At 41.7% G+C, this 27609-nt stretch overlaps 1 protein-coding gene across 2 annotated transcripts in view; it reads right to left on the bottom strand.

The window, feature by feature from the left end:
- The window catches only part of FANK1 (fibronectin type III and ankyrin repeat domains 1), a 255721-nt gene that overhangs the window by 151476 nt on the left and 76636 nt on the right, over positions 1 to 27609 (bottom strand). For both annotated transcript variants that reach the window (XM_082269378.1, XM_082269379.1), the window contains exon 2: positions 8929 to 9106. In XM_082269378.1, the coding sequence (XP_082125504.1) occupies positions 8929 to 9106 (178 nt within the window). The remainder of the gene's footprint in view (positions 1 to 8928; positions 9107 to 27609) is intronic.

The following is a 27609-nucleotide window of genomic DNA, read 5'->3' as shown; positions in this document are numbered from 1 at the left end:
GACCTAACGAGATGAGATGAGGTTTCTCAGGATTGGAGTCATACAAGAAGTTTGGGAAAGAACTCTACCAGAGCCATTGCCTTGCAGGAGGGTTTGCCTCAGAGTGACTGATCAATAGATGGCCACTGAGATCCATTGAGAGTGACTCAAGGAAGGCAGTGTAGAGGTATGTCCATAGTAGACTGCTCCAAAGAAATCCACTACTTAGTATCATATGCTATACCCTAGGCAATCACTCTGGTCAAGTGTACCGATTGTTAGTACTTGGTACTTAACAGGATCTGGGAACACAATCTCACCAAATAGCTTCAGCCTAGATAGAACAAGCAGGCTGCCATTGTGGATGAGATTTTAAAATGATATGCCAGCTTTGTTAATCCTCTCTAATATTAATATTTTTTTTGAGTCATTAAAGCCCAGCTTTAGCCAAAATCTATGTAATTGTGGATACAGCGAGAAAGTGTAAAAGCCTTTGTCTGGGTTTTTATTTTTCTTCACTTCTTTAAATGCAAAAAAGGTTAGAACCTCCGATGAGGTTTTTATTACTTGGTAATCAATTGGGTATAGATGCATCAGTTACTACATATTAAGACGTGCCACCATCTCTAGCCACATGATGCCCAGCGCAATTCTAACATTTCTCTCATACATGTAAAATTTAGCATCTAAAATACACTTTAATACATTTTAGTGCACACAACCACAATACCTATTTTTTGGTAAAATATAAACAGTTATGCTATCCCGAGTAAAAAGATACCCAACATGTCATGCTTTAAAATTGCGCATGCTTGTGGAATGGTGACAAACTATGGAACATTCAATTATCCATAGGCAATGCATTAAAAGCCTTTACAGGTTACCAGTTTAGAGTTAACATCACTAGAATTATTGCTCCCAATCTGACATTTGCAGCGATACCTAACACGTGGTGTGATCACTGTTTACATATCCAGTTCCTGCCTGGCCTATATTTGATGGCTGAGCGGGACTTTCAGTGTTCCAGATGGCTGATGACTGATCAATGTACCAGTCCGGTGTCGATACCAATCACAGCAGATCACATGCCAGTTGTAAACAATGAATGGCTTCCTTTGTGTTGTTAACTGTAATTAGTCACAGTGATCACATGGTACAGACAGGGCCAATCATAGCCTATCTTTACCATGTGATTAGCTGTGGCCAACCATAGGTAATCACAACAAAACAAACTGAATGAATTAATTTCATTCAGTGAAATGCTTACTTCTAGCAATGAAATTCAATGCAAAAAACAAAAACCTGATCACTTACTCAGAGTAGTGCAATGTTACTATGGTAACATTATATTGCTCCGGTCACAGTGTGTTGAAAAATAAAAAAAATACAAATGAATGTAATTTTTTTTTCTTCCGTACGGTCACCAGTCAGTCAGTGTCCCTGATCACCGCTAAACACCAGTTATGTGATGATGCTGTACTGCACTGGTGACAGTAAGTAGAAAAAAAAATGTGATTTTTTTTTTCAAAAAATTTATGACCACCAAAAAAAAAAAAAAAACTCACCATGCCTCTCTTACTAAATACATTGGGCTGTCTATTTTCCAAAAAGGGTCATTTGGGGGTCTCCGTACCGTACCGGCATTTTCGGGCCTCATGAAAATGAATTTTTGCACTTACATTTTTTTGTTTTAATTTAATGTTATTGCTATCACAAGGGATTAACACAATCCTGTGTGGTAGCATTAGCAGTGACAGGTACTTTTTAGATAGATCTGGGGTCTATTAGATCCCAGATCTCTCCCCTGCTCTCCAAAACAGCCGATCAAACCAATCTCTCTAACATAAGTAAGTGATCCTTTGGGGAGCCATGTCATCTGCTGGTGTTGGTCCACTGTGTTTTATCAAGTCCAAAGTCAGTGCAGCCCTCTATCAGGAAAAATTCTAGCGCACTTAATGCTTCCCTCTGCTGACCAGCTTCATGGGAGATGCCGATTTCATTTTCCAGCAGGACTTGGCACCTGCCCACACTGCCAAAAGTACCAATACCTGGTTTAATGATCATGGTATCACTGTGCTTGATTTTCCAGCAAATCACCTGACCTAAACCACATAGAGTATGTAGGGTATTGTCAAGAGGAAGATGAGAGACACCAGACCCAACAATATAAATCAAAAGAAGACACAGGATTGCTCCTTCTTATGAACCAGACCCAACAATGCAGGTGAGCTGAAAGCCACTATCAAAGCAATCTGGGCTTCCATAACACCTCAGCAGTGCCACGGAATGATTGCCTCCATGCCACGCCGCATTGATGCAGTAATTCATGCAAAAGAGGCCCTGACCAAGTATTGAGTGCATATGGACATACTTTTTAGTAAGCCAACATTTCTGTATTAAAAATCCTTTTTTTTTTTTTTTTTTATTGGTCTTATGTAATATTTAAATGGTCTGAGACACTGAATTTTGGGTTTTCACTAGCTGTAAGCCATAATCATCAAAATTAAAATAAATGCCAAAATTATATCTCTTTGTGTTTAACACATCCATATAAAATATAGGAGTTTCACTTTTTGAATTGAATTACTGAATTCAGTGAACTTTTGAGGATATTCTAATTTTATGAGATACACCTGTACTCTTCAAAGTTCACTGGATTGGTGGCATCACATCTATACTCTCCATATACTGTATGTATTTGGACACTTGTCACTAGATGTACCTAAATATGGACTACTTGCACTATCATCACTATTTTAGTTTTCAAAAAACTGATTTTGCTTTGATTTTTTTACTGATTTTATTAACTTTTTGTACTCATGATTGCTTTAATTATGATTTAAATATTTTCTGGCACTACATTTTTTATTTTTATTTAGCAATAAATAAAATAATAAAAAAAGAAATACCAGCAATAAATAATAATAAATGTACCCTGCATGTTTTTTATTTTTTGTTAAGAACTTTATATCTAAGCCAACATATACAAGCAATTATCATTGTTAGGGTAACATGCACTTTAATATATCCAGAAAATATAGGAGAAAGATATAGGATACCTATAGCTATAGGATATATACCTCACAGACGTGTGTATGTTTTTATTAACTCAATAAAACCATATGAAAAGAAGAGAGCTGGCGCATGATACAATTGCTTGGTTTCTAAATATATCCCTGTAAGCCCCATCATTGATACAGGATATAAATATCAATATACTCCATACAACAAAAAGATTCTCAGCATCAACCACTGATGGAGCTATATTAAATGTTTTATTGCTGTCTGCTTGTTTCTGTTTCAGTGATAACTCATAGTTGCCAACAGTCCAGATTTGCCCGGGACATTCACAAACGATGTCCTGGTCTGAGCCAGGACATCGTTTGTGAATGTCCCGGGCAAAGCCTGTCCTGGGCAGAATCCCAAAAATCAGGCTCCGTCACGAAAGGTCAGCGCAAGTTTGTCACTGATTGACAGTTAACACACAGTAAAAAAAAAAAAGTGGAGCTGCTGCAGTAAAAACAGCACAGTTAATCTGTCAGATGATCCTCCCCCTACCTCCTTCGCTGAGGCATGACTGGTCAGTTCTATCGAGGGGTGTGGCTAGCTGAGGTTTATCACGCTAGTCTGCCTTGACCACATCATGTGGTGGGAGCACGAAGAGAGGTAGAGGGATCTGCTCCTGCAGTGCACGGGACAGAACAGCCTGGGCCACAACTAAAGCTGCTGTACCGGTCCCCCGGTCCCACCAGAGAGGAGAAAAGAGGGACACCAAGATGAGGCACAGGAGGCCACAAGGCCGGGGAGAGACGCAGACCACAATCCAAACTGTGACACAGCGCAGCCAGGAGGCTGCCAGGCCAGGGAGAGTGGAGACCCGACCAGAACTCAGGAGGGCCCAAATCAGAGGACTCAGGGAATTCGCTAAGACACTGCCTGCTCTACATTCTTTTACAAAGGCTGCTTCATTTATGATCTGGGGGGGGGGGGGCGGGGAGAGGCTCTTTGTGGCTGGGGTTCTCTTGGATTTTTTTTTGTGCTTGGGAGCACGGGAAGCGGCAGAGGATCATGTGGACTAATCGCTAATAGGGGTCTTTTTTCGTTGTGTTTTTTTTGTTTGTGTGGGGTTTCTTTTGTTTTTTGTTTTTCTTGGGGGGGGGGGAGAGAATGAGAGGAAGCAGCGGTGGGTGGCCTTTATGGGGACAAATGGCTGATGGGGGGGGCGTTTTTTGGGGGGGCTTGAGAAGAAGTGGCAGTGGGTGGTCTGTATAGGGACAAATGGCTGATTGGGGAAGTTTGGGGCAGAGCTTGAGAAGAAGGTGCGGTGGGTGGCCTGTATGGGGACAAATGGCAGATGGGGGGGCCTGTTTTTTTGTGGGGGGGAGGGGTGAAGGTGGTGGGTGGCCTGTATTTTCATAGGGATAACTAATGTCTGTGATAGGGGAGTCCCTTGCTTACTCTCAGGTCTCATGAAGGCTCAAATGAAGCACGGGATTTCAAGGGCCATTGGGAGACTCGTAGAGGAGAACTATTTAGTTGCTGTATCAGTCAAGTCCAGTAAGCCACAGTTTGCCCCAATTAAGGTATGTAGTTGTAGACTCTGTCCTGTAATACCCCAGCATTCTCTGACCCTCTCCTGTACTACGCCAGCAGTCTCTGACCCTCTCCTGTACTACGCCAGCAGTCTTTGGCCCAGTCTTGTACTACGCCAGCAGTCTCTGGCCCAGTCTTGTACTACGCCAGCAGTCTCTGGCCCAGTCTTGTACTACGCCAGCAGTCTCTGGCCCAGTCTTGTACTACGCCAGCAGTCTCTGGCCCAGTCTTGTACTACGCCAGCAGTCTCTGACCCTCGCTTGTAATACACTAGCAGCCTGGGACCCTCATCTGTACTACACCAGCGGCCTCTGACCCTTCCCTGTACTACGCCAGCAGTCTTTGACCAAGTCTTGTACTACGCCAGCAGTCTCCGACCCTCCCCTGTACATGCTACAGACCTTTGTACACTGCCTTACATGCTATGGAACTCTGTACAATTCCCTACTTACATTAACTATTTAACATTACAAAATTCTCCACTATGCAAGTCATCTCAGACTCTATTTAAACACACCCCCTTTAAGCCATGTCCAATAATTAGCATAATGTTAAATCAGGCCCACTTGGTCGCTGTGGTGTACATTGCCCATTTTCATTTAAAGTCACACCTGCAAATGACTGCCCCATCTCCAATTAGAATACGTCGCTGCCTTCACTGGCTTCATGGACTTACAGGATAAAGAAAGCGTCCCTAAAAATATTTTGCCTCCCTTAATTTAATGAACAGGTGTCACAGGGTCAATAAGCAAAAATCTCCCAAGGCAAGTCATAAATGGAAGAAAAACCTGACAGAAATATAAACAAAATAAAAAAAATACACAATTTATGACCTGAACATACTGTCCTAGCCACATAGCCATGAAGACAGAAGGGAAGTACTAAAGATCACCACTGACAATCTCCAGGTTTTTTCTCAGCACAGGTTTCCCACTATACAGGCAGACAGCTGATAGAGTCCATCTTGCTGGCCTAAAGCCAAAACCTCCACTGAAACATATTGGGGCCAATTCAATACAGATTCTTTCACACCGGGGGAGGTTAAAAAAGGCGGCTGAGCTGCGCCCTGACTGCCTATCAGAATTCTGACATTACAAGCCTTTGTAGGGGTTGGAGATTGTGCAGGACTGACTCAATTGGTTGTAAGTCAAAATTTTGGTGATGGTGGGGGCAGATTGGAGGGGGTTCTCTTTGATGTATTCTGCCCCCTTACACTGGAGGGAGGTGGAGAGCCCTTTTTGGGGGCTTGAGCTGCTCCCTCTGGGTATGGCCTTGAGGAAGTTTCCATTTGTACTAGTAAAAGGTAAAAAGAGAGGGAGCGCCCAATAATAAATTAAATGATCTGTGTCTGCTCCATGCTGCCACTGCAAACACAGCAGACACAGATCATTCCAATCCTGGTGTCACAGGCACCCTCTTTTGGGATCCTTCCCTATTTACCATCAAAAAACAGCAGCAGCCCAGATAAAGGAGGAGTCTTTTTTTCCCTAAACGCGTTGGCTTGATAACTTGTTGCTATGTTCAACAACCAACTAAATATCTACCACTCAACTTGCATTCCATTGGATATTGGGTTCTCCTTCTCTGACATTACAGCCTGACAGGACTGTACACATGTCATGGCCATAATGCTTTCTGTAATTTTTTGCACCACCTGTCAAACTCCTCCTTTTGGAGTAAATTGGGCCCTGCCGTAACTGCAAGCCTTGCAGTTGTGGTGTGGACCTGCAATGTAAAATTGGCATTCAGCAACTAAAAAAAAAACAATGCAAAAAAAAAAAAAAAAAAACACCAGGTGTAAGGAGACGGGAGTAGCGCCTCCTGTGCACCTGTCAGTCACTGCTATAATGCCCTCTGAAGAGCAATCCATTGCAGGTGGCTTTTCAAATGCCCCTGCTTTGTGTTGGGCTTAGCATAGTTTTCAATGAGTTAGTGAATTTATAGACTTGCATTGGGGAAGTAGCAGTAAAGCACAACCATTGTTCTGCAAAGCAGAGGAAATATGACTGCCTCTATTAACGTAAAGAAATTACTGACTGTACATTAAAACGTTGACTTAAACTGATAAGATTATTTGACATTGTGCTGATCTCTGTTACACATTTATCTGAGAAAAAAAAAGACTACACATTAATTATTGAAGTTTCCTTTCCACAGGTTTACTGTTTTTTAAATATTAAAAAAAAAAAAAAAAACAGTGTTTTGGATCACCAATAATTAACAAAAAAATGTATACCAAAAATAAAAAAAACGGAAAAAAAAATGCTGCAACCCACATATCAGAATGTTCCTGAAGACAAGATGTATCACGAATGACGTTGGGTGGAGCTTGCTCGTGACATCATCACGCACGCCGGAGCTATGGCAGTGATGCAATATGCAATCTCCTATTGCTGTAACAAGCCTGTGAGTTTATACTATGTTGAATAAATGCTGCAACTTTTGAACGATACTGGCCCATGGAATGTTTTTTTCCTCTGAGTGGCACATGAAAAATGTAATCTATATTCATTGGATCCATTGTGAGAGCCATCTAGTGGTGGACTGGGTTGTGGCAGCCGTGGAGCCTGATGACTGTCTCTGTGACCAAAAGGTCTCTTATCTCTTGCTTTTAACCTCTTAGGATCTTGAGGTTAATTACTCTCAGTAAGGAGTGAGCGAGCTTGAAGTGGCAGTGGTGCACACATGGTATTCAAGGATATTAGAAGCATACCGTTTATAAAAACTTTTATGAACTGATGCACACAGGAATTATATCAGTCTGCACATTCTTTATGCACAAAAAAACTTTTGTTTGTAATTATATGTTTTACATTTTTTTATAGATTTTATTGTCTATCAGAATGGTTTATACAAATTTATGGAATATTACATCTTTAGAATTGAGCACTTAGACACTTTTTCAATTGGTTGTTTAAAGAGACAGCGCAACTTTTTTTGGTGAAGTTGCCGGTCTTTAAAGCAGACACCCCCCCCCCCCCCCCCGAAATCACAAAGGTCCTGGTGCATGCAGCTATGTGTGTGCACTCTCTATACATCTTTAGGTCATATTTAAAATCTAAGATTTATTTGTCAACATATTTGTATAGCACTTTCAGGTATTCAATAAACCCTGGTGATGTAGCCAGGGTGTCACAGCTGCCCCCCTGGAAAGGCTACATCATCAGTACCTTTCTGGAAGATCAAGTTTAAAAAAACCGAAATCTTGCAAGATTTCAGGGGAAAACACTTTTTTTTCTACAGAGAAAGATGTGGTGAAGATGAGAAGCCGTCCTCTGACGAAACGCGTAGGGTGGAGTCTAATACATCATACGACACTTCCGGTTTTTGGAGCTCGGGCAGTGAAACGTGGAAGCTTCCCGGCTAGCACACTGATCTATAGCAGCTGATACTGTGAGTTACTACGTGTCCTTGTTCTATTGACTGCATTTATACCTTACTTCATGGGGTTTCCTTTTTTCGCTTGAGCACATAGAGAACCTGCCCCTTGCTCATCTGGACTGGAGGGAACCCCGAATATTCTTTCCAGCTTTGCTATATTGCCAAACCAAGCAAACAGGTCGTATATAAGGTGCGACACCTAGTGGCTACACTGGTGTACGCACTTTTTTCCATTCTTATTGTAACTTTGTTTCTATTAATTTCAACAAAGCTCCTTCACTATCTTGCACTCAGCACTTTCAGGAAGAAGTCTTTATTTATTTATCTTCACCTTTATACAAATTATATACTTTGTGAATACGGTGAGCACCATACCCTCACTTGAACCTGCATTGTACATTATTTCTGTTTTGGAATAAAATTTATCACCGTTTTTGTTTATTTATTGCACTTGGCACTTCATTTATTTATGGTACATTGTCTGGTCTAGGACAAGAATTGAGTACCTTCCCCAGTGGAGTGGGACAATTTCATCACTTGTGCACTGTATATTTATAATTAGACAATTTTTGTTTTGTCACTTGTGCACTTTATTTTTAAAGCTACACAATTTTTCTGGTTTCACTATTGGTCTGGTACACCATTTGTTTTTAGCACTTCATTATCGATAGGTAGCGCCTTTATCAACCTCCTTGTTTTCTATTTCAAGATGAGAAGAAGCGTGCCACCAATGACATTTTTTTTTTTTCTAATGGCAACGCAGGATGTGGAGCCAAGGCAGGACAGGGCGTTGGGAGTTTGGAAAAACAAAAATAAAACAGTGTGTTACTTATTTAGTGTTAGTGGTTTATTAAGATGTAAGATGGCGGGGAGGGCCACTTTAACAGGCATGTCAGGTGCATGCTTAATAGGGAAAACACTAAATGGGCATGCAGTTTCCCTATATTGCATAGATAATGTGACACAAATACTTACGAATAGATTATGCCAAAAGCATGAGTCTTCGTATCTTCCTCTTCTATAGAAAATTTAAACCAGTTAGTGACAGAGCCTCTTCTTTGATAAGAATTATTGATATCCCAATACAGCTCGATGCTGTAGTGATTCACCTTCCCCACTATGGGAGGATCAGGGCGTGGAATAGCAACCTCATCTGGGGGAAAAAAAAAAAAAGTATTTTGTTCAGTAATGCAGAACCTAAATGGAATAATGGAATGTACATGGAATTGTCAGATATAGACAAGAGAAATGGGAATTGTAAATGTTTCGTAATTAGTTTGGTTATCCTTACATAATGTCGGGTCTTGCATTTGTCTGAAATAATTAAAAAGTGTATATTGATTTATATAGGTTTAGCTCAAGAGCATAAATTAGCATTTATAAGCCTCTGACAGCTAATTACATTAGAGATCATGAAGTTGTACTAGAGCGGTGAATCAAGCCCACTGCACAAGGAGAATACCAAATGCAGGCAGAGATGCCTTACTAAGCAAAGGATATTTACTGGTGTTATTCTGTCTACAAAGAACAAGCCCACAGAGCTGTAAGTAGTACCAAGGTGAGAAAAGAGAACATTAACCACTTTTGTGAAAGCGCAAAGCAACAAAGCTCTTCATTAGAGATTAACCACTTACCGCTAGGAGTACTACATTGATGGACTTTTAACTTCACTCTCAATTAACATGAACTATTTTTAATCTTTATACTGCTAGCATTTGTAAATAGATAGAAAGTATATCTATATTTGTTTTAAACTTTTTTTTTTTTTTTTTACATTTCTTTAGTTACTTACTGGTTTCAAGGCCTAGGCAAATGATGTCATACATCCCAGGAGTCTTCAGCATGGGAGGAGGGGCTTTCTCAGCTAAGCATGCCCTCCTGCCTGCATGCCTGAGCTAAGGGAAGCTGGATTACAAGAAGTAAATGCTACATGAACATGTCACCCTGGTAACCGGCTTAGTGTACTGTTCCTTGGTGTCCCTTCAGTTTGTTCTGGGTCAGCAAATGAGGACTTACTGTTTTTTGGTGACATCACTTCTTGGTTACATAGTTACATAGTAGGTGAGGTTGAATAAAGACAATAGTCCATCCAGTTCAACCTGTGTAGGTGTGTGTGGCCGTAATCATCTCACATAGCCCTGAATGTTCTGATCCTTGAGATGTACGTCTAAGAGTCTTTTGAAAGCCACCATACTTCCCGCAGAAACCACCTCTTGTAGTAGAGAATTCCACAATCTTGTAGCCCTAACAGTAAAGAACCCCCCACATTGCCTGAGGTTAAAATGCTTCTCCTCTAATCGCATTGTATGCCCTCGAGTCCTCATGCAATCCCTTTGACTGAATAGCTGTTTTTCTATGCCGTGATCCCCATTGAGATATTTATAAATTGCTGTCATGTCCCCTCTCAGTCATCTCTTCTCCAGGGAGAATAAATCAAGCGATTGCAGACGCTCTTCATAATTAAGGTCCTCCAATCCTCTAATCAGTTTAGTTGCCCTTCTCTGGACTCTCTCCAGCTCCAACACATCCCTCCTAAGGACTGGCGACCAGAACTGGACAGAATACTCCAGATGTGGTCGGACCAGAGTTTTATAAAGTGGAAGGATTATAGTCTTATCTCTGGAATACATCCCTTTCTTTATGCATGCTAATATTCTGCTGGCTTTGGTAGCTGCCGCTTGACATTGCATGCTATTGCCTAATCTATCATCAACCAAGACTCCCAGATCTTTCTTCATTTTTGATTCCCCCAAAGGTTCCCCCCCTAAAGTGTATTGTGCTTTTATGTTTTTAGTCCCCAAGTGCAAAACCTTACACTTCTCCACATTAAACCTCATTTGCCATGTCGTTGCCCACTTCGTTATTTTGTCCAGGTCATTCTGTAGGATATCTGCTTCATGCTGTGCAGTTATTGCCCTTCCCAATTTTGTGTTATCTGCAAAAACGGATATCGAACTACTGATCCCGTCCTCAATGCTGTTTATGAATAAATTGAACAATTTAAACCCCAAGGGGTTAAAGTCCCCTTGGAGCTTCCCCGTTATTGCTGGCAGCTATCTCCCTGTCCTTGCAGAATCTTTGACTGGAGATCACCACTCTACATCTTTAAGTCCAGCTACTACATTCCCTATACATATAACAGCTTCCTGTGTTTACACTAGAGTGCCTGTTTAGTGTTCTTTCTTGCCACAGACTACAAGCTGCATGCACTTCAGCAATGTTCAGATTTTATCACTAAAAATGATAGCCTTTGAAAACTACACTAATCTCAATCTAACTATTTTTTGTGACCCATCAATATCCTAAGGTGTTTACCAGAATCGCCATATTTCCAGCTTCAGTGCGTATCCCGACCAACAAAATTTTTGCCTCCTCTCCACAGAAAGGGTGCAAGTGTTTTTTTAACAATCCTAAAAATAAAGTGTAACTAAAGACAAAACTTTTTCTTTTCATTTGGGATATAGTAAGAGAGGGTTATAACCCCCACCAGTTTTTCTTTTTTTTTTTTTTGCCATTTGTGTTCCATAGGGGAGATTTCCCTTCACCTCCTGCCCCCCAGCTCAACAGGAAGTGAGAGAAAATCCCACCAAATAAGGGAATTCTGATGTGTCCCCAGAACTAGTGTCCCCATTGGAAGGTTACCCCTCTACTGATGTCAACCCAAAATTTATTTTACTTTTGATAGTGATGGTAAACATGATATTATAGTATACTATTATATTATAGAAGGGTGAATCTCATTAATGAAGGCACACACCACATTAAAAACGGACAGGGGTTTTAATCCCTCTACATTCTATGCCTTTAGTTACACTTTAAGAACTAAAGACAGATAGTCCCCCACCTTTTCTCCCAGATATCCCCATTTAGATCTTAAAAACTGATACAGTAGTGTCAATGTGGTTGGATTTTGAAATCATCGCACTTAGGCTCCTTTCACACGGTCCGCTGTCCGGTGCGGAGCATTCTCTGCTCAGCGGGGATCCATCCGCCGATCCCCGCTGAGCATGTGGATGACAGCTCCATCTCTGCTCTGTGTGCGGAGAGGGAGGTGTCAGAGCCCCCCGCTGCTCTCTATGGGGGAATCGCCTGTCTGCTCTCATCCGATCCCATCCGATCCAATCCCTTGGACGGATGGAAAATAGGGTTTTCATCCGTCCAGATTTCACGGACAGGATCGGATCCGGATGGCAGCGGACATGTCTCCGCTGACATCCGCTGCCCCATAGGGATGCATGAAGGATCCGATCAGATCCGCCTAAAAAAAAATGACAGGCGGATCTGATCGGATCGTTCGTGTGAAAGGGGCCTTAGCTGTAAATGATTAATGCACTCACAGACTCCTCTGTTTCTTTTGTAACATAAAATACATTTTAATGATATGTGAAAACACCTGCACTGATGTTATTGTGAAATAAAACCCAGCTGCTGTTCCAACTGTGCACCCCCCTGTACACAATAAGTTAATAGCGATTATAACATGAACAGTGCGGTCACCCAGTGCTGTCACCCTACTTACAAAAAAATAAAAAAATTATTTTCAAAAATGTTTTCTATATTTTTTGGAAGTGGGGTGACAACACAGTAGCGCTGTTCACATTATAGTCAATAATTTAAAATATATTGTATCCACTTAATGAGCAACATTAGAGCATCCTATCCCTAATAATATTGTGGCCAGTGAAATCACATTCCCTTCAGATTTTGTCATTTGTCACCATTCTTACTCTTAGTGAATTATGGTAGCCCTAACAGGTACATTTCTGAATCGGTTGAGTAGTGGTATCTACGTCAGTGATTTCCAGCTCCCAGGGGGATCAGCCAGGTATGGTATATGCAAAATATCCATACCTGGCCGATTCCCCTGGAAGCTGTAAATCATTGAAGAAGATACCACTACTCCACTGATCTTCACTTGCTTCCAGGTACGGCACCATGCAGTTGGCCTGCTACAGCTGGACCAATGTTACTATGTATAAAATATCCATATTTTGAATTTGTCTTGATGTTTCACTGTAGATCAATATGTTGAAGTTTTAGGGCATCATCACCAAGTGTTAAAATGGAACCTATTAAAACTATATTTTGGAGATGGAGAAATGGGGGGGAGCTCGGACGTGAGATGAAGCTCACGCTGGAGTAGCCGCCGTCCGAGCCCCCGCTGCCGCCCGATGTGTACAGCGAGCCGAGCTGAAGGGAGATGGTGTCTGGCCGTCTGAATGCATAGCATGAGGGAGTCCTGTGCTGCCGACCCCCTGGGCTTTCTGACTCCCCTCCATCGATCCACGGATACTCTGACTCCCCTCCTGCCTCCACCGACGCCCGGGCTTCCTGACTCCCCTGCCTCCACCGGCAGAAGCCGTGAGAGAATGAGAGCCTTTTGACGACTCTTCCTACATGAACTGGTGCTTCGTGACTGGTAAGCCTGCTTTCAGGGGGATTTAAGAGAAGGCTGACTAAGGGAGCTTATTGAAGGAGGGATATCATTGGGAGATCTCCTGAGCCATCCAAGCATATTACTCTCCTATATATAGCAGAGTGAGTGGGTGTATGCCTGCAGGGACTGCCCCATAGAGGTGGTAAAGATTTTTCCTGCCTAGTGTCCTACTCCTGTAGGGTGCAGCATAACCCAATGGTCAAGAAGAATATGGATTTGTATCTGTCAATGAACAATAGAGAAAGAGGATTATTTATATTTCGTTAGATGGGCAAAAAAACTAGGTGATACAGTTACAAGATGTAATGGTGGGAAATAGAATGTGCAGGTTTTCTGAAATAACACAAAAATAAGGGAACATGCCACTTGATAAATGGAGATATACACAATTACAGCACTTTGTGCACTCTCTACTGCAACCTCTGCGGGGGAAGGATAATATGAGACCAATGGAGAAATTGTTTTGTTCTTCCTCATGTATTAAGCATAGCATATCTAAAATATATAAGATTCTGCTAAGGGAAGTAGAACCTGTATACCTGCCATATTTAGGAAAATGGGAGCAGGAAGTAGGACCCCTCCGAGATGAAGAAAAGAGTAGGAAAGTTTTGAGGCTAGCTTGTTACTCATCGGTTGATGCAAGGACAACAGAGATGTGCTATAAGCTTTTTGTGCCCACAGAGGGCGCAAAGATTTGGTGCGGAGATATCTCAAACTTGTTGGAGGGGATGTGAAGCCCCTGTTACCTTTGCACATCTGTGGTGGGAGTGCACAAAGATACAAGTTTATCGGGAGGGGATCACTAAGATAAATCACCAGATCACAGACTATATCCAGGTGGAACCTTGGAGCTGTTTGTTTCACAGCACAGAGAACAGGGCGATTGAATATAAGAATACATTAGTGTCTCACTTATTGAATGCGGTAAAGGCCTCATACTTGAGACTTTGGCGATCGCCAGAAGTCCAGAGTATGAGGGATTGGGCTGTAAAGGTGGAATGGGTGAGATCCATAGAGGAAATGATGTTTGCAGCAGAGGATTCCCTCTGGAAATATCTCGATATCTGGGGGGATTAGTTGAAGTTCTAAAAATCCAAAGGATATATGAAGATGCTTGGTGTTTGAGATTAACAACTGAGACAGTTTAAGGAGCAGAAATACCTGGGCCTTGGAGGACAGGGACCGGGCTAGGAGACACGACATAAAAGAGAAAGTGAGCCTGGTAGGGAGTCAGGGAGGAGGAGGATAGAACAGGAGGGGGTTTGGCTTTTGCTTTTTCTTTTTTTCTCCTCCTTTTTTTTTTTCCTTTTTTGAGTGGGGGTGGGTTATTATTATAGAAGCCTTATATGAAGTGCTTATATATAGATATTGGAACGGTAAACTTGTGTAACGATTATATTTTTTCTAAATCCTTTTTTAAAACTCTGAATAAAAATGTTAATATACAACGGAAAAAAAAACTATATCTTGGGAAAGCCCTGAAATTTTTTGGACTGTTTGGCAATGTTCAGACACGACCTGCATAAAAGTTGTATGTATTTTTCTTAAGGCAGGGGTGGGGAACCTACGTCCCGGGGGCCGTATGCGGCCCTCGAAGTCATTTGGTCCGGCCCCCCGTGCAGCTGGGTCTGTGTCTCTCAGCTGATCTGTCAGAACAGCGTCAATGCTTCCTCTATAGTTCCTGTATAGTTCTATCAAATGCACTCCGCCTGTGACCAATACAGGAAACATCGCCTCTTCCTCCAGCGCGGCGCCGCTGCTAGCCAGCATTTACCGCCAGCAGCACACACAGCAGTACCAGCCAGAGCCAGCAGTACCAGCCAGAGCCAGCAGTACCCACAGCAGTATAAGCCAGAGCCAGCAGTACCCAAAGCAGTATAAGCCAGAGCCAGCAGTACCCACAGCAGAACCAGCAGTACCCACAGCAGTACCAGCCAGAGCCAGTAGTACCCACAGCAGTACCAGCCAGAGTCAGCAGTACCCACAACAGTACCAGCCAGCAGTACCTACAGCACAATACCCACAGCAGTACCAGCCTGAGCCAGCAGTACCCAAGGCAGTACCTACAGCACAGTACCAGCCTGAATCAGCAATACCCACAGCAGTACCAGCCTGAGCCAGCAGTACCAGCCAGCAGTACCCACAGCATAGTACAAGCCAGCAGTACCAGCCTGAGCCAGCAGTACCCACAGCAGTACCAGCCAGCTGTACCCACCAGCAGTACCAGCCAGCTATACCCACCAGCATTACCCGCCAGCAGTTCTTTTCAAAACTTACCACCACAAAGTCGACTGCGCTCAAGACTGACCGACGCAAACCTGGAAAACCAGTTGCGAGTAGCAACATCATCAATACCAGCTAACATCACACACCTCACCAAAGAGAAGCAGTTGCAGCCATCACATTAGGGATGAGTTAATTACATTTTTGACCAAATACAACAGGCACATTTTTAAGTTGATAAGTTTGTACGGCCCCCGAATGATTTTATAAATACCCAAATGGCCCTTGGCAGAAAAAAGGTTCCCCACCCCTGCCTTAAGGTATAACTAAAGCCAATCGATTTAACAATTTAAAAAACAGTTATTTTACCGGCATGCTGGGAATGTTAAAGGTCACATTTGATTGTGCTCTTAACCAAACCTTGACCACTTCCATACAGAGCAGTTACACCCCCTTCCTGCCCAGACCAATTTTCAGCTTTCGGCACTCTCACAATTTGAATGATAATTACTCAGTCTTGCAATGCTGTACCCAATCAAATTTTTTATCATTTTTTTTCACACAAATAGAGCTTTCTTTTGGTAGTATTTAATCACCACTGGGTTTTTTATTTTTTTGCGATATAAGTGAAAAAAGAGCAAAAATATGGAAAAAAAAAAACACATTTCGTTTTAGTTTCTATTATAAAATTTTGCAAATAAGTAATTTTTTTTTCATAAATTTCGGCCAAAATTTATATTTCTACATATCTTTGGTAAAAATAACCCAAATTAGTGGTTATTATTTAGTCTGTGTGAAAGTTATAGAGTCTACAAGCTATGGTGCCAATCATTGAAAATTGATCACACCTGATGTACCGACGGCCTATCTCATTTCTTGAGAACCTGAAATGTCAGGACAGTACAATATACCCCCCAAATGACCCCTTTTTGGAAAGTAAACATTCCAGGGTATTTAGTAAGAGGCATGGTGAGTTTTTTGAAGTTGTAATTTTTTCCCACAATTCTTGGGAAAATGAAGAAATATTTTTTTTTTTTTTTTTACACAAAATTGTCATAATTTCAAGTTATTTCTCACACACAGTATATGCATACTTGCAATTACACCCCAAAATACATTCTGCTACTCCTCTTGAGTATGGCGATACCACATGTGTGAGACTTTTACACAGCCTGGCCACATACAGAGGCCCAATATTCAAGGAGCACCGTCAGGTGTTCTAGGAGCATAAATTACACATATAATTTCCTAACGACCTATCACATTTTTGAAGGCCCTGGAGCACCAGGACAATTGAATTACCCACAAAATGACCCCATTTCGGAAAGCAAACACCCCAAAGCATATTCTATGAGGCATAATGAGTCTTTTGAACATGTCATTTTTTTCCACAAGTTTTTAGAAAATGTGGAAAGAAAATGGAAACGCATTTTTTTTTTTACACAAAGTTGTCAATTTATAGGATATCTCTAACACATAGCATGTACATAGCAAAAATTACACCCTAAAATACATTCTACTACTCCTCCTGAGTATAGCGATACCAGATATGTGGGACTTTGTCACAGCATAGCCACATACAAAGGCCCAACATGCAAGGAGCACCGTCAGGTGTTCTAGGAGCATAAATTACACATATAATTTCATTACAACCTATCACACTTTTGAAGGCCCTGGAAACCCAGGACAATGGAAACCCCCACAAAATGACCCCATTTTGGAAAGCAAACACCCCAACACATAATCTAGGAGGCATGGGCTGCAGACAGGTACTCCGGTACACTGATCGGCTTCAGAAAGGTACTCGGGTACTCTGATGAGCTTCAGAAAGGTACTCGGGTATTCTGATGGGCTAGAGACAGGTACTCAGGTAATCTGACGGGGTGCAGATAGGTACTCGGGCACTCTGGGCTGGAGACAGGTACTCGGGTACTCTGATGACAGGTACTCAAAGTACCCAAATACCTGTCATCAGAGTATCTGAGTACCTTTCGTCAGTGTACCTGAGTACCTGTCTCCAGCCCATCAGAGTACCCAAGTACCTGTCACCTGCCCATTAGAGTACCCGAGTACCTGTCATCAGAGTACCCAAGTACCTGTCATCAGAGTACCCAAGTACCTGTCATCAGAGTACCCGAGTACCTGTCACCAGCCCATCAGAGTACCCGAGTACCTGTCATCAGAGTACCTGATGGGCTGGTGACAGGTACTCGGGTACTCTGATGGGCTGGTGACAGGTACTCGGGTACTCTGATGGGTTGGTGACTGGTACTCGGGTACTCTGATGGGCTAGTGACAGGTCCTCTTTATTGGGGGGGCAATCAGTGTGTTTTGGGGTGCACTGTAATCGGCAACTAGCTGTTACCACACTCTCTTCCTCACACAGGATCAGTGTGTGAGGAGGAGGACACGGTGACAGCTAGTTACCGTGTTCTCTGTTGACACTCTGTGACCAGCTAGGATTGACAGCCGGTCACGTGGTAAAAAGCCAATTTCATTGGCTCTTTACCTAGATCGGGGATGGGCTCTGTCCAAGGGACGAGCCTCGTCCCCGATCGCTGCGCATTGAGGAGAGAACGACCAGCTCGCGCTGGAGGCACTCATGTGATCGGCTGTGATTGACACAGCCGATCATGTGGTAAACAGCCAATTTCATTGGCTGTTTTCCTTGATCGGGGATTGGGCTATGTCCGGGGGACAAAACTCAATCTCGATCACCGCGCTGCGCGCCCCCGCGGGGAGAGCGGGCCGCCGTCATATGACGTCTGCCCGGATCGGTAAAGCCTTCCTGCCGCCATCATTTTTCAATGAGGCGGTATGGAAGTGGTTACCAACAGCATCATGGATGTTGCAAATCAAACAAAGGCTAAGATGGCAGCTTCCATGGCTGAAAAGGATAGGAGGGGTTTAGTTCCCCTTTAAAGTGGAACTTTAGTCGGAAAATCAAGTCCTGCTAGATCACTTCAGGCTGGCCCCTTTTGCAGGTATAGCAATGTAAAAACATTAAAAAATAAGTGCCTATATTGTTTAAGATCCAGTAATACACGGTCTAACCCTGCTCTGCACATGCTTAGTTGCTCTTCCATTTTAGGCACTGCTGAGTTTGTAAAGGCCAATCTGCTGACACCCTTAACCACTTGCCGACCAGTCACGTTGACTGTACTGCGGCAAAGTGGCTCGATTCCGTCCAGCAACGTAGACCTATGTCACTGGACTCCTCCCCCTGTAGGTGGCGCTTTTCAGTCACAGCGGGAGTCGGGCCAGGGGAGGAGCGGCGGCGATCGCCGCTGCTCTTCCCCGATCATCGGGGAATCGAGTTTGGAGATCCGCCCGCTTGTGTAAACAGAGCGGGCGGATCTCCTAAGTGACAAGGAGTGACAGATTGCAGTGTTCAGCATAGCTGAACATGCGATCTGTCCCTGTGTCACTCAGTCACCTCCTCCCACACACGTTAGTAAGCACCAGGCATACATTAGCCCCTCCCTCTCCAATAAAGTTAACCCCTTCCCTGCCAGTGTCATTTTTACAGTAACAGTGCATATTTATAGCACCGATTACTATAGAAATGTCACTGGTACCCTCAAAAGTGTCAAAAATGTCAGTCAAGGGTCCGATCTGTCCCGCAAAAAAAAAAAAAAAAAAAAAAATCGCAGATCACCGCGTTAAAAAAAAAAACACTAAAAATGACAGAAATCTTTCCCTTAGTTAGTAAACGCAATAACTTTTGCGCAAACCAATCAAAATACACTTATTGTGATTTTTTTTTACCAAACATAGGTAGCAGAAAACAAATTGGCCAAAAATTTAAAAAAAATTAGATTTTTACATTTTTTGGGGGGGAATTTCATATAAAAAAAAATGTGAAAAATAGTGTTATTTTTTCAAAATTTACTCTATTTTTTTGTTTATAGCGCAAAAAGTAAACATCGCACAGGTGATCAAATACCACCAAAAGAAAGCTCTGTTTGTGGGAAAAAAGGACGTAAATTTCGGTTGGGTACGGCGTCGCACGACCGCGCAATTGTCAGTTAAATTCGCACAGCGCCGAATCACAAAAAGTGGCCTGGACGTAAGACAGCAAAATCCTCCGGTAGTAAAGTGGTTAAAGCAGATTTATACCCTCCTATCCTTTACAGCCAAGGACGCTGCTTCTGTAAACTGCAACTGCCATGATGCTGCACATGTGGTCAGCTATAACACCAGCCATTTGATGGTTTGACAGTTTGGTTGAGGACACAAGCAAATATGACAGTTAGCAATTCAGAATCAGAATTCCAGGAATGGAACGTTTTTTTGAAACCGTTAAACCAATGTGTTTAATTCCACTTTATGATTTACTGCTGTTTGGGGCCTCCAGCAAGAATTAAGTTGCTATGGGTAAAGTTCCATTTTAAAAAGAGTATCTAAACCCAAAACAAAAATTGAATATTTACGCTTACTGGTCGTTTGATGTGGCTGCATTTCTTTTTACTTTTATGGCTTTTATTCCTTTATTTAGGTAACCCTGCCAGTAATACAATTCCTGTCTCAGGGTGATAACACTCCCTTAATGTACTTTATCTACGGAGGAGCAGTGTTTTTACTCCAGGACAGGAAGTATATTAGGGCTACAGAACAACTCCAGCTTTTCAAAAAATATGAGGGAGGTGTTCTGTAACCAACAGAGATGATCTAAGCAGGGCTAATACCAAGGTTTGAGATTTTTTTGCTGTTATTTTTAGCTCACTAGAACAAATTAGGAACTCATGGATTTCTGGCAGTATCAACAGGTAGTGAATACGAGAAATTATTGTAAGGGTTTACAGATACAGCTGCAAGAAAAAGTATGTAAACCCTTTGGAATGATATGAATTTCTGCACAAATTGGTCATAGATGATGATCCGATCACATTTTAAGTCAGGGCTTGACAAATTTTCCTGAAATCTAGGAGCCAGCTAAAAAAGTTAGGAGCCAGTTTTTTTTTTTTTTAAACTAACAACCAAGCTTTATTTAATAAAATGGATACTAAATTTACACATAAATACGACTAGAACCCCACTCTCCTCTAGCGCAATTGGATGAAAACAGACTGTCTGTCTCTTACCATCCGATGCCATCTGATCCGATCCACGGGATGGATAGAAAATAGAACCACCATCCGTCTGCTTTTGGCGGACAGGATCAGATGGCGGCAGATTACTGCTCCATAGAGGAGAATGAAGGGTCCGATCAGGTCTGCCTGAAAAACTGACAGGCGGACCTGATCAGACAGCCCGTGTGAAAGGGGCCTTCGGCTGTGGCATGGCGATGAGGAACAAAAAAAAAAAAAAAAAAAAAGATTATATTATATTAATAATAATAGTAATTGGAAAGAAAATATATATATATTTTTTTTAATAATAAAAAAAAAAAAAGAAAATATTATTTAGTTTTTACATTTAAAAAATAAATTAAATTAATAATAAATAACCACACTCCCTGTCAAAGGTAACTAACTGGACAGGGAGATGGCATTGTGAACAAACAGGCAGTGGAAACAGTAATTACAACAATCATTACTCCCGGCCACCACAAGAGGGCGCCAGTTCCCCATTGGAAGCCTCTCATTTCAAGTAGGCCGAAAAGCCGGGGCCTCAATTTTCGGACGGCCCGGAAGTCCGTGCACTTCGTGCGCGGAAGTCCGTGCAACAATGACAGGACACCTTCTGCAGGGCACCCCAGGCGCCAGGTTACTAATTCTAGTCGCAAATGCGACCGGGTTTTGTCGAGGCCTGATCTAAGTCACAACAATAGACAGTCACAGTCTGCTTAAACTAATAACACACAAAGAATGAAATGTTGCCATGTTTTTATTGAACACACCATGTAAACATTCACAGTGCAGGTGGAAAAAGTATGTGAACCCTTGGATTTAATAATTGGTTGAGCCTCCTTTGGCAGCAATAATTTCAACCAAACATTTCCTGTAGTTGCAGTTCAGACGTGCACAACGGTCAGGAGTAATTCTTGACCATTCCTCTTTACAGAACGGTTTCAGTTCCGCAATATTCTTGGGATGTCTGGTGTGAATCGCTTTCTTGAGGTCATGCCACAGCATCTCAATCGGGTTGAGGTCAGGACTGGGCCACTTCAGAAAGCGTATTTTCTTCTGTTTAAGCCATTCTGTTGTTGATTCACTTCTATGCTTTGGGTCATTGTCCTGTTGCAACACCCATTTTCTGTTGAGCTTCAGCTGGTAGACAGATGGCCTTAAGTTCTCCTGCAAAATGTCTTGATAAACTTGTGAATTAATTTTTCCTTCGATGATAGCAATCCGTTTAGGCCCTGACACAGCAAAGTAGCCCTAAACCATGATGCCCCCACCACCATACTTTACAGTTGGGATGAGGTTTTGATGTTGGTGTGCTGTGCCTTTTTTTCGCCACACATAGTGTTGTGTGTTTCTTCCAAACAACTCAACTTTGGTTTCATCTGTCCACAGAATATTTTTCCAGTACTGCTGGGGAACATCCAGGTGCTCTTGTGCAAACTGTAAACGTGCAGCAATGTTTTGTTTGGACTGCAGTGGCTTCCTCTGTGGTATCCTCCCATGAAATCTATTCTTGTTTAGTGTTTTACATATTGTAGATTCGCTAACAGGGATGTTAGCATTTGCCAGTGACTTTTGTAAGTCTTTAGCTGACACTCTAGGATTCTTCTTCACCTCATTGAGCAGTCTGCGCTGTGCTCTTGCAGTCATCTGTACAGGACGGACACTCCTAGGGAGAGTAGCAGCAGTGCTGAACTTTTTCCATATATAGACAATTTGTCCTACCGTGGACTGATGAACAGCAAGGCTTTTGGAGATACTTTTATAACCCTTTCCAGCTTTATGTAAGTCAACAATTCTTAATCGTAGGTCTTCTGACAGCTCTTTTGTGCGAGGCATCATTTACATCAGGCAATGCTTCTTGTGAAAAGCAAACCCAGAACTGGTGTGTGTTTTTTATAGGGCAGGGCCGCTGTAACCAACACCTCCAATCTCATCTCATTGATTGGACTCCAGTTGGCTGACATCTCACTCCAATTAGCTCTTGGAGATGTCATTAGTCTAGGGGTTCACATACTTTTTCCACCTGCACTGTGAATGTTTACATGATGTGTTCAATAAAACATGGCAACATTTCATTCTTTGTGTGTTATTTATTTAAGTAGACTGGTATTGTCTATTGTTGTGACTTAGATGATGATCAGATCACATTTTATGACCAATTTGTGCAGAAATCCATATCATTCCAAAGGGTTCACATACTTTTTCTTGCAGCTGTACTTTGAAGGTAGACTAGTAGTCTGTTAATTGGGCAACATACATTATAACCAAATAAAAAATATTTATAGGAACAGTTAACAAGCATTAGAATATTGTTATATAAAACAGCAGATGCAAATTTACATCTTCTCTTTTTTGTGTGCATATAATTAAAGAGATAATCACCATTACAATATCATATTTTAAATAAATATCTTTCTTTTCATGCCAATTTAAATACTTCATTAAAAGAGCATCAGTAGGCCATTTTTAGTGTGGGTAATGGGAAATTACTGATCTGACTGTTAACATAAAAAAATACATATACACACATTTATAGAAGAGATTGCCATCTAGTGAGATGTAAATAATAATAAGATATGCTAATGTTACATTTCTCTGTAAAATAATAAGATGCTCTGGGGTATTGAAAAATTCATATCTGTATATATTTTTTTTTTTACACGCACTGGAAAGGAGTTATGAAACAGACTAGAGTCGACACAGCGCCAATTATGATGCTGAATAGTAGTGTTTAAATGGAGCATATTTATTTGTGTAAACTGTATCCAGTATTCATAGGAGGATACCTATTGCCATCACACAGTTCAGTTAACAATAATTCCAATTTATGCAAAATGGTCCAGATTTTCATAGTCCTGGGCAAAAGTTTATTTACAGTAAGGCAGTCTTGGGTCTCCAAGGGTAAGGGGCAGCACATACATAGTTTAGTAATTTTATTTATGTTTTTTTTTTTTTTTTCAGGCTTCTTGTAGACCAGGAATCTACAAACTGAGCCCCACAGGCCACAAGTGACCCTTTGCTAGCATTGAGGCACTATTCCACTGACTGATACAAGGCAGTATTCCTCTTACTGATACCAGCTGTGGAGCATAACTTAACAAGGGGATTGACCAGTGCATTCCAAAGGGAAATAAATTTAAAAGAGCAAAATTAAACCCTGGGTGGCTAAACTCCAACATAAAAATGTATATTAGTGCTAAAGAAAAGGCCTTCAAAAAATACAAGACTGAGGGGTCATTGGCAGCATTTAAGCATTACAAAGAGTGTAATAAGAAATGTAAAGACGAAATCAGGGCGGCTAAAATAGAACACGAGAGACATATAGCGGAGGAGAGTAAAAAGAACCCCAAGAAGTTCTTTAAGTATATAAACAGTAAGAAAGCGAGGCCAGAACACATTGGCCCATTAAAAGATGACAAAGGAAATATGGCCACTGAGGACAGAGAAAAGGCGGAAGTGTTAAATAATTTCTTCTCTTCAGTCTTCACAAAAGAATCGGAGGGCTACACGAACCTAGCTTGTAAGGCCAAACTAAATAATACACCTCAGGAAGTACCGCCATGGTAACAGAAGATAGACTTAGAACTAAACTAGAGAAACTTAACATAAATAAATCACCGGGACCGGATGGCTTGCACCCGAGGGTTCTTAAAGAGCTCAGCCAGGTGATTGCCAGACCATTATTCTTGATCTTTAAGGATAGTTTACAGACGGGTATGGTGCCAGCTGATTGGAAAAAAGCCAACGTGGTACCAATATTTAAAAAGGGGCCGAGGTGTATCCAGGGGAACTATAGGCCGGTCAGCCTAACATCTGTAGTTTGCAAGATTTTGGAGGGGATGTTAACCTCCCTGGCGGTATGATTATGTCAGGAATTACATACCAAAAGCGGTACAATTGTTTTCATGGAAATTTGGCGTTATGTATTATAGGCCTACAATTCTTAGTAATTACTGACTTAAACCTGACCAAAACAAGACTCTAGTAGACATCCCAGATGTGATAAATTTGAACACGTGAATTATAATCGAATCAATAATATTATTTTATTATTTAATATATAATATATATAATAAAATTATATTATTGATTAGATTATAATTCATGCATTATATATTATATATAGATATATGTGTGTGTGTGTGTATATATATATATATATATAATTCATGCGTTATATATATAACGCATGAATTATAATTGAATCAATAATATAATTTTATATAGCATATATATATATATATATATATATATATATATATATATATATATACACACACACACACCGGTGTATATATATATATATATATATATATATAATATAATATAATATAAAATGTGTTTTGTGCAACCTTTTTTTTTTTTTTTTTTTTTTGAATTTCCTTCCCTAGTTCCGCTCCCATGTAGCATTGCTGCTGCAGGGAACGGAACTAGGAAGTGATCACACCGACGGAGGTACGGAGGAGCGGCAGGACTTTTGGCTGGCGGTCACAGCAATGAGAGATCATCGCTGGATCGCCAGGATAAGGTAAGAGAACACCGCTGCGCTCTCTGCAATCCACCCGGAGCATGACTCGGGGTTACCGCTCCTGATATGAAAAATCAACCCCGAGTCACGCTCGGGATTACCGCCAAGGTGGTTAAGGGACCACATACAAGACTTTAGTAATGAAAACTGTATTATTAGTAGCAATCAGCATGGATTTATGAAAAATTGTTCTTGCCAAACCAATCTATTAACCTTCTACGATGAAGTGAGCTGCCACCTAGATAAAGGAAAGCCTGTGGATGTGGTGTATCTGGACTTTGCAAAGGCCTTTGACACCGTTCCCCACAAACGCTTACTGTACAAACTAAGGAAGGTAGGTATGGACCATAAGGTGAGTACCTGGATAGAGAACTGGCTCCAGGGGAGAGTTCAGAGGGTGGTGATTAATGGGGAGTACTCGGATTGGGCGGGTGTGGAAAGTGGGGTCCCCCAGGGTTCTGTCCTGGGACCAATCCTGTTTAATTTATTCATTGGCAGATGGCAGATGAGGTTTAATGTTGAAAAATGTAAAGTAATGCACTTGGGGGCCAAAAACCAGAAAGCAAGCTACTCACTAGGGGGGGAGCCTCTGGGTGAGTCTAGGATGGAAAAAGACTTGGGGGTACTGGTAGACAACAGGCTTGGCAGTGGCATGCAATGCCAAGCCGCTGCAAGTAAAGCCAACAGAATACTGGGATGTATAAAAAAGGGGATTCACTCCAGAAATAAAGAGATTATTCTCCCACTCTACAAGACTCTGGTCCAGCCACATCTGGAGTATGCTGTCCAGTTCTGGGCACTGGTCCTCAGGAAGGATGTGCTGGAACTGGAAAGAGTCCAGAGAAGGGCAACAAAAATAATTAGGGGAATGGAGGACATCAGCTATGAGGAAAGACTACAAGCACTGAACCTAGTCTCTCTGGAGAAGAGACGACTGAGGGGGGATATGATATCAATGTTCAAATACTGTACTAGCGACCCTAGCATAAGGAACAAACTATTCAGAGAAAGGAGATGCAATAAGACACGTGGCCACTCACTAAAACTAGAGGAAAGGCGGTTTAACCTTAAAATGCGTAAGGGGTTCTTCACTGTAAGAGCAGTAAGGATGTGGAATTCTCTTCCCCAAGCAGTCGTATCAGCAGGGAGCATTGATAGTTTCAAAAAACTGTTAGATGGGCACCTTAGAGACCACAACATACAGGGATATACAATGTACGGTTAAAAGCAAACACACACACACATCATAGGTTGAACTGGATGGACTGGTGTCTTTATTTAACCTCACTAACTATGTAACTACTGCTACTGATAGCATAGACGGGGCATTATTCCTCCCACCAATACCAATGCTGAGGTTCTTTTTCTTTTCTCCCACTGACCGTGAAACCTGAGGCATTAATCCCACTGATGCCAAGACATTTTCTACTCCCACAGGCCACAGTCAGGCTCCCTAAAGCCTAAAAGGACAGTAGACTGGCCCTTTGTTAAGAAAGTTTGGAGACCCTGGTTTAAAGGCACAAGTAGATATATCCAACAAAGTAAAAAGGTGTATATACTGCTTAAAGAATAATTCCACTTTTGTTGAGAAAAAAACATTACCCTCTGGGGGATCTATGCACAATGGAAGGATTTTAATAAATGTTGTAGATTCCTACCTTTTGTTATTCTGAAAAAATATCTGTTTTTCGGTATCTATGTGCAAAATGAATGTGAATGGGAGGGATTTTATCAATTCTCAATCAGCTGCTGTACTTGGAGGGTTCTAATGAGCAAAGTTGCAGGATCTGTATATCTGTAGATATTATTTCCCTTTAGGAGCATATTACCAAAAATTGGATTTTTGACTTACCGTAAAATCCATTTCTCTGATGTTCATTGACAGACAGCTCCTGATCTTCTTAACCATTGGATTATACTGCCCCCTACCGGAGTAGGACACTAGGCAGAAAAATAACTTGACTATGCCTATGGACAGTCCCAGGAGGTATACTCTCCCTCTCTGCTATAGGTACTCAGGTTTTGTTACAGTGTCAGAATACAACTCTACTCTATAGAGGGGTGGGTGCGGTGTTCGTCAATGAACATCAGAGAAATAGATTTTATGGCAAGTCAAAAATCCCGTTTTCTCTTTAGTTTGACGGACACAGCTCCTGATCTTCCTAACATTTGGGACATCCCAAAGCAGTGTCAAACATGAGAGGTGGGAATAGCAAGAAAAAATTCCAGAGGCAAAACCATAGCCAACCAGGTAACAGGAGCTCAACCAAAACAACTGGAGCCCATCTGAAAAAAAACATTACACCCCCCAAAGAGGGAACAAGCCCCCTAAACAGCAGCCTGGAGAAACCTTGCGGACAAAAAAGCGAGTCTGACTTCCTAAAAGACTGGCACAC

Source organism: Pelophylax lessonae (assembly GCF_965119305.1).
Source record: "Pelophylax lessonae genome assembly, chromosome: 9".
Taxonomy (NCBI): domain Eukaryota; kingdom Metazoa; phylum Chordata; class Amphibia; order Anura; family Ranidae; genus Pelophylax; species Pelophylax lessonae.
Note: the sequence above shows the minus strand (reverse complement) of the source record. Positions and strands in the feature narration are given on the sequence as shown.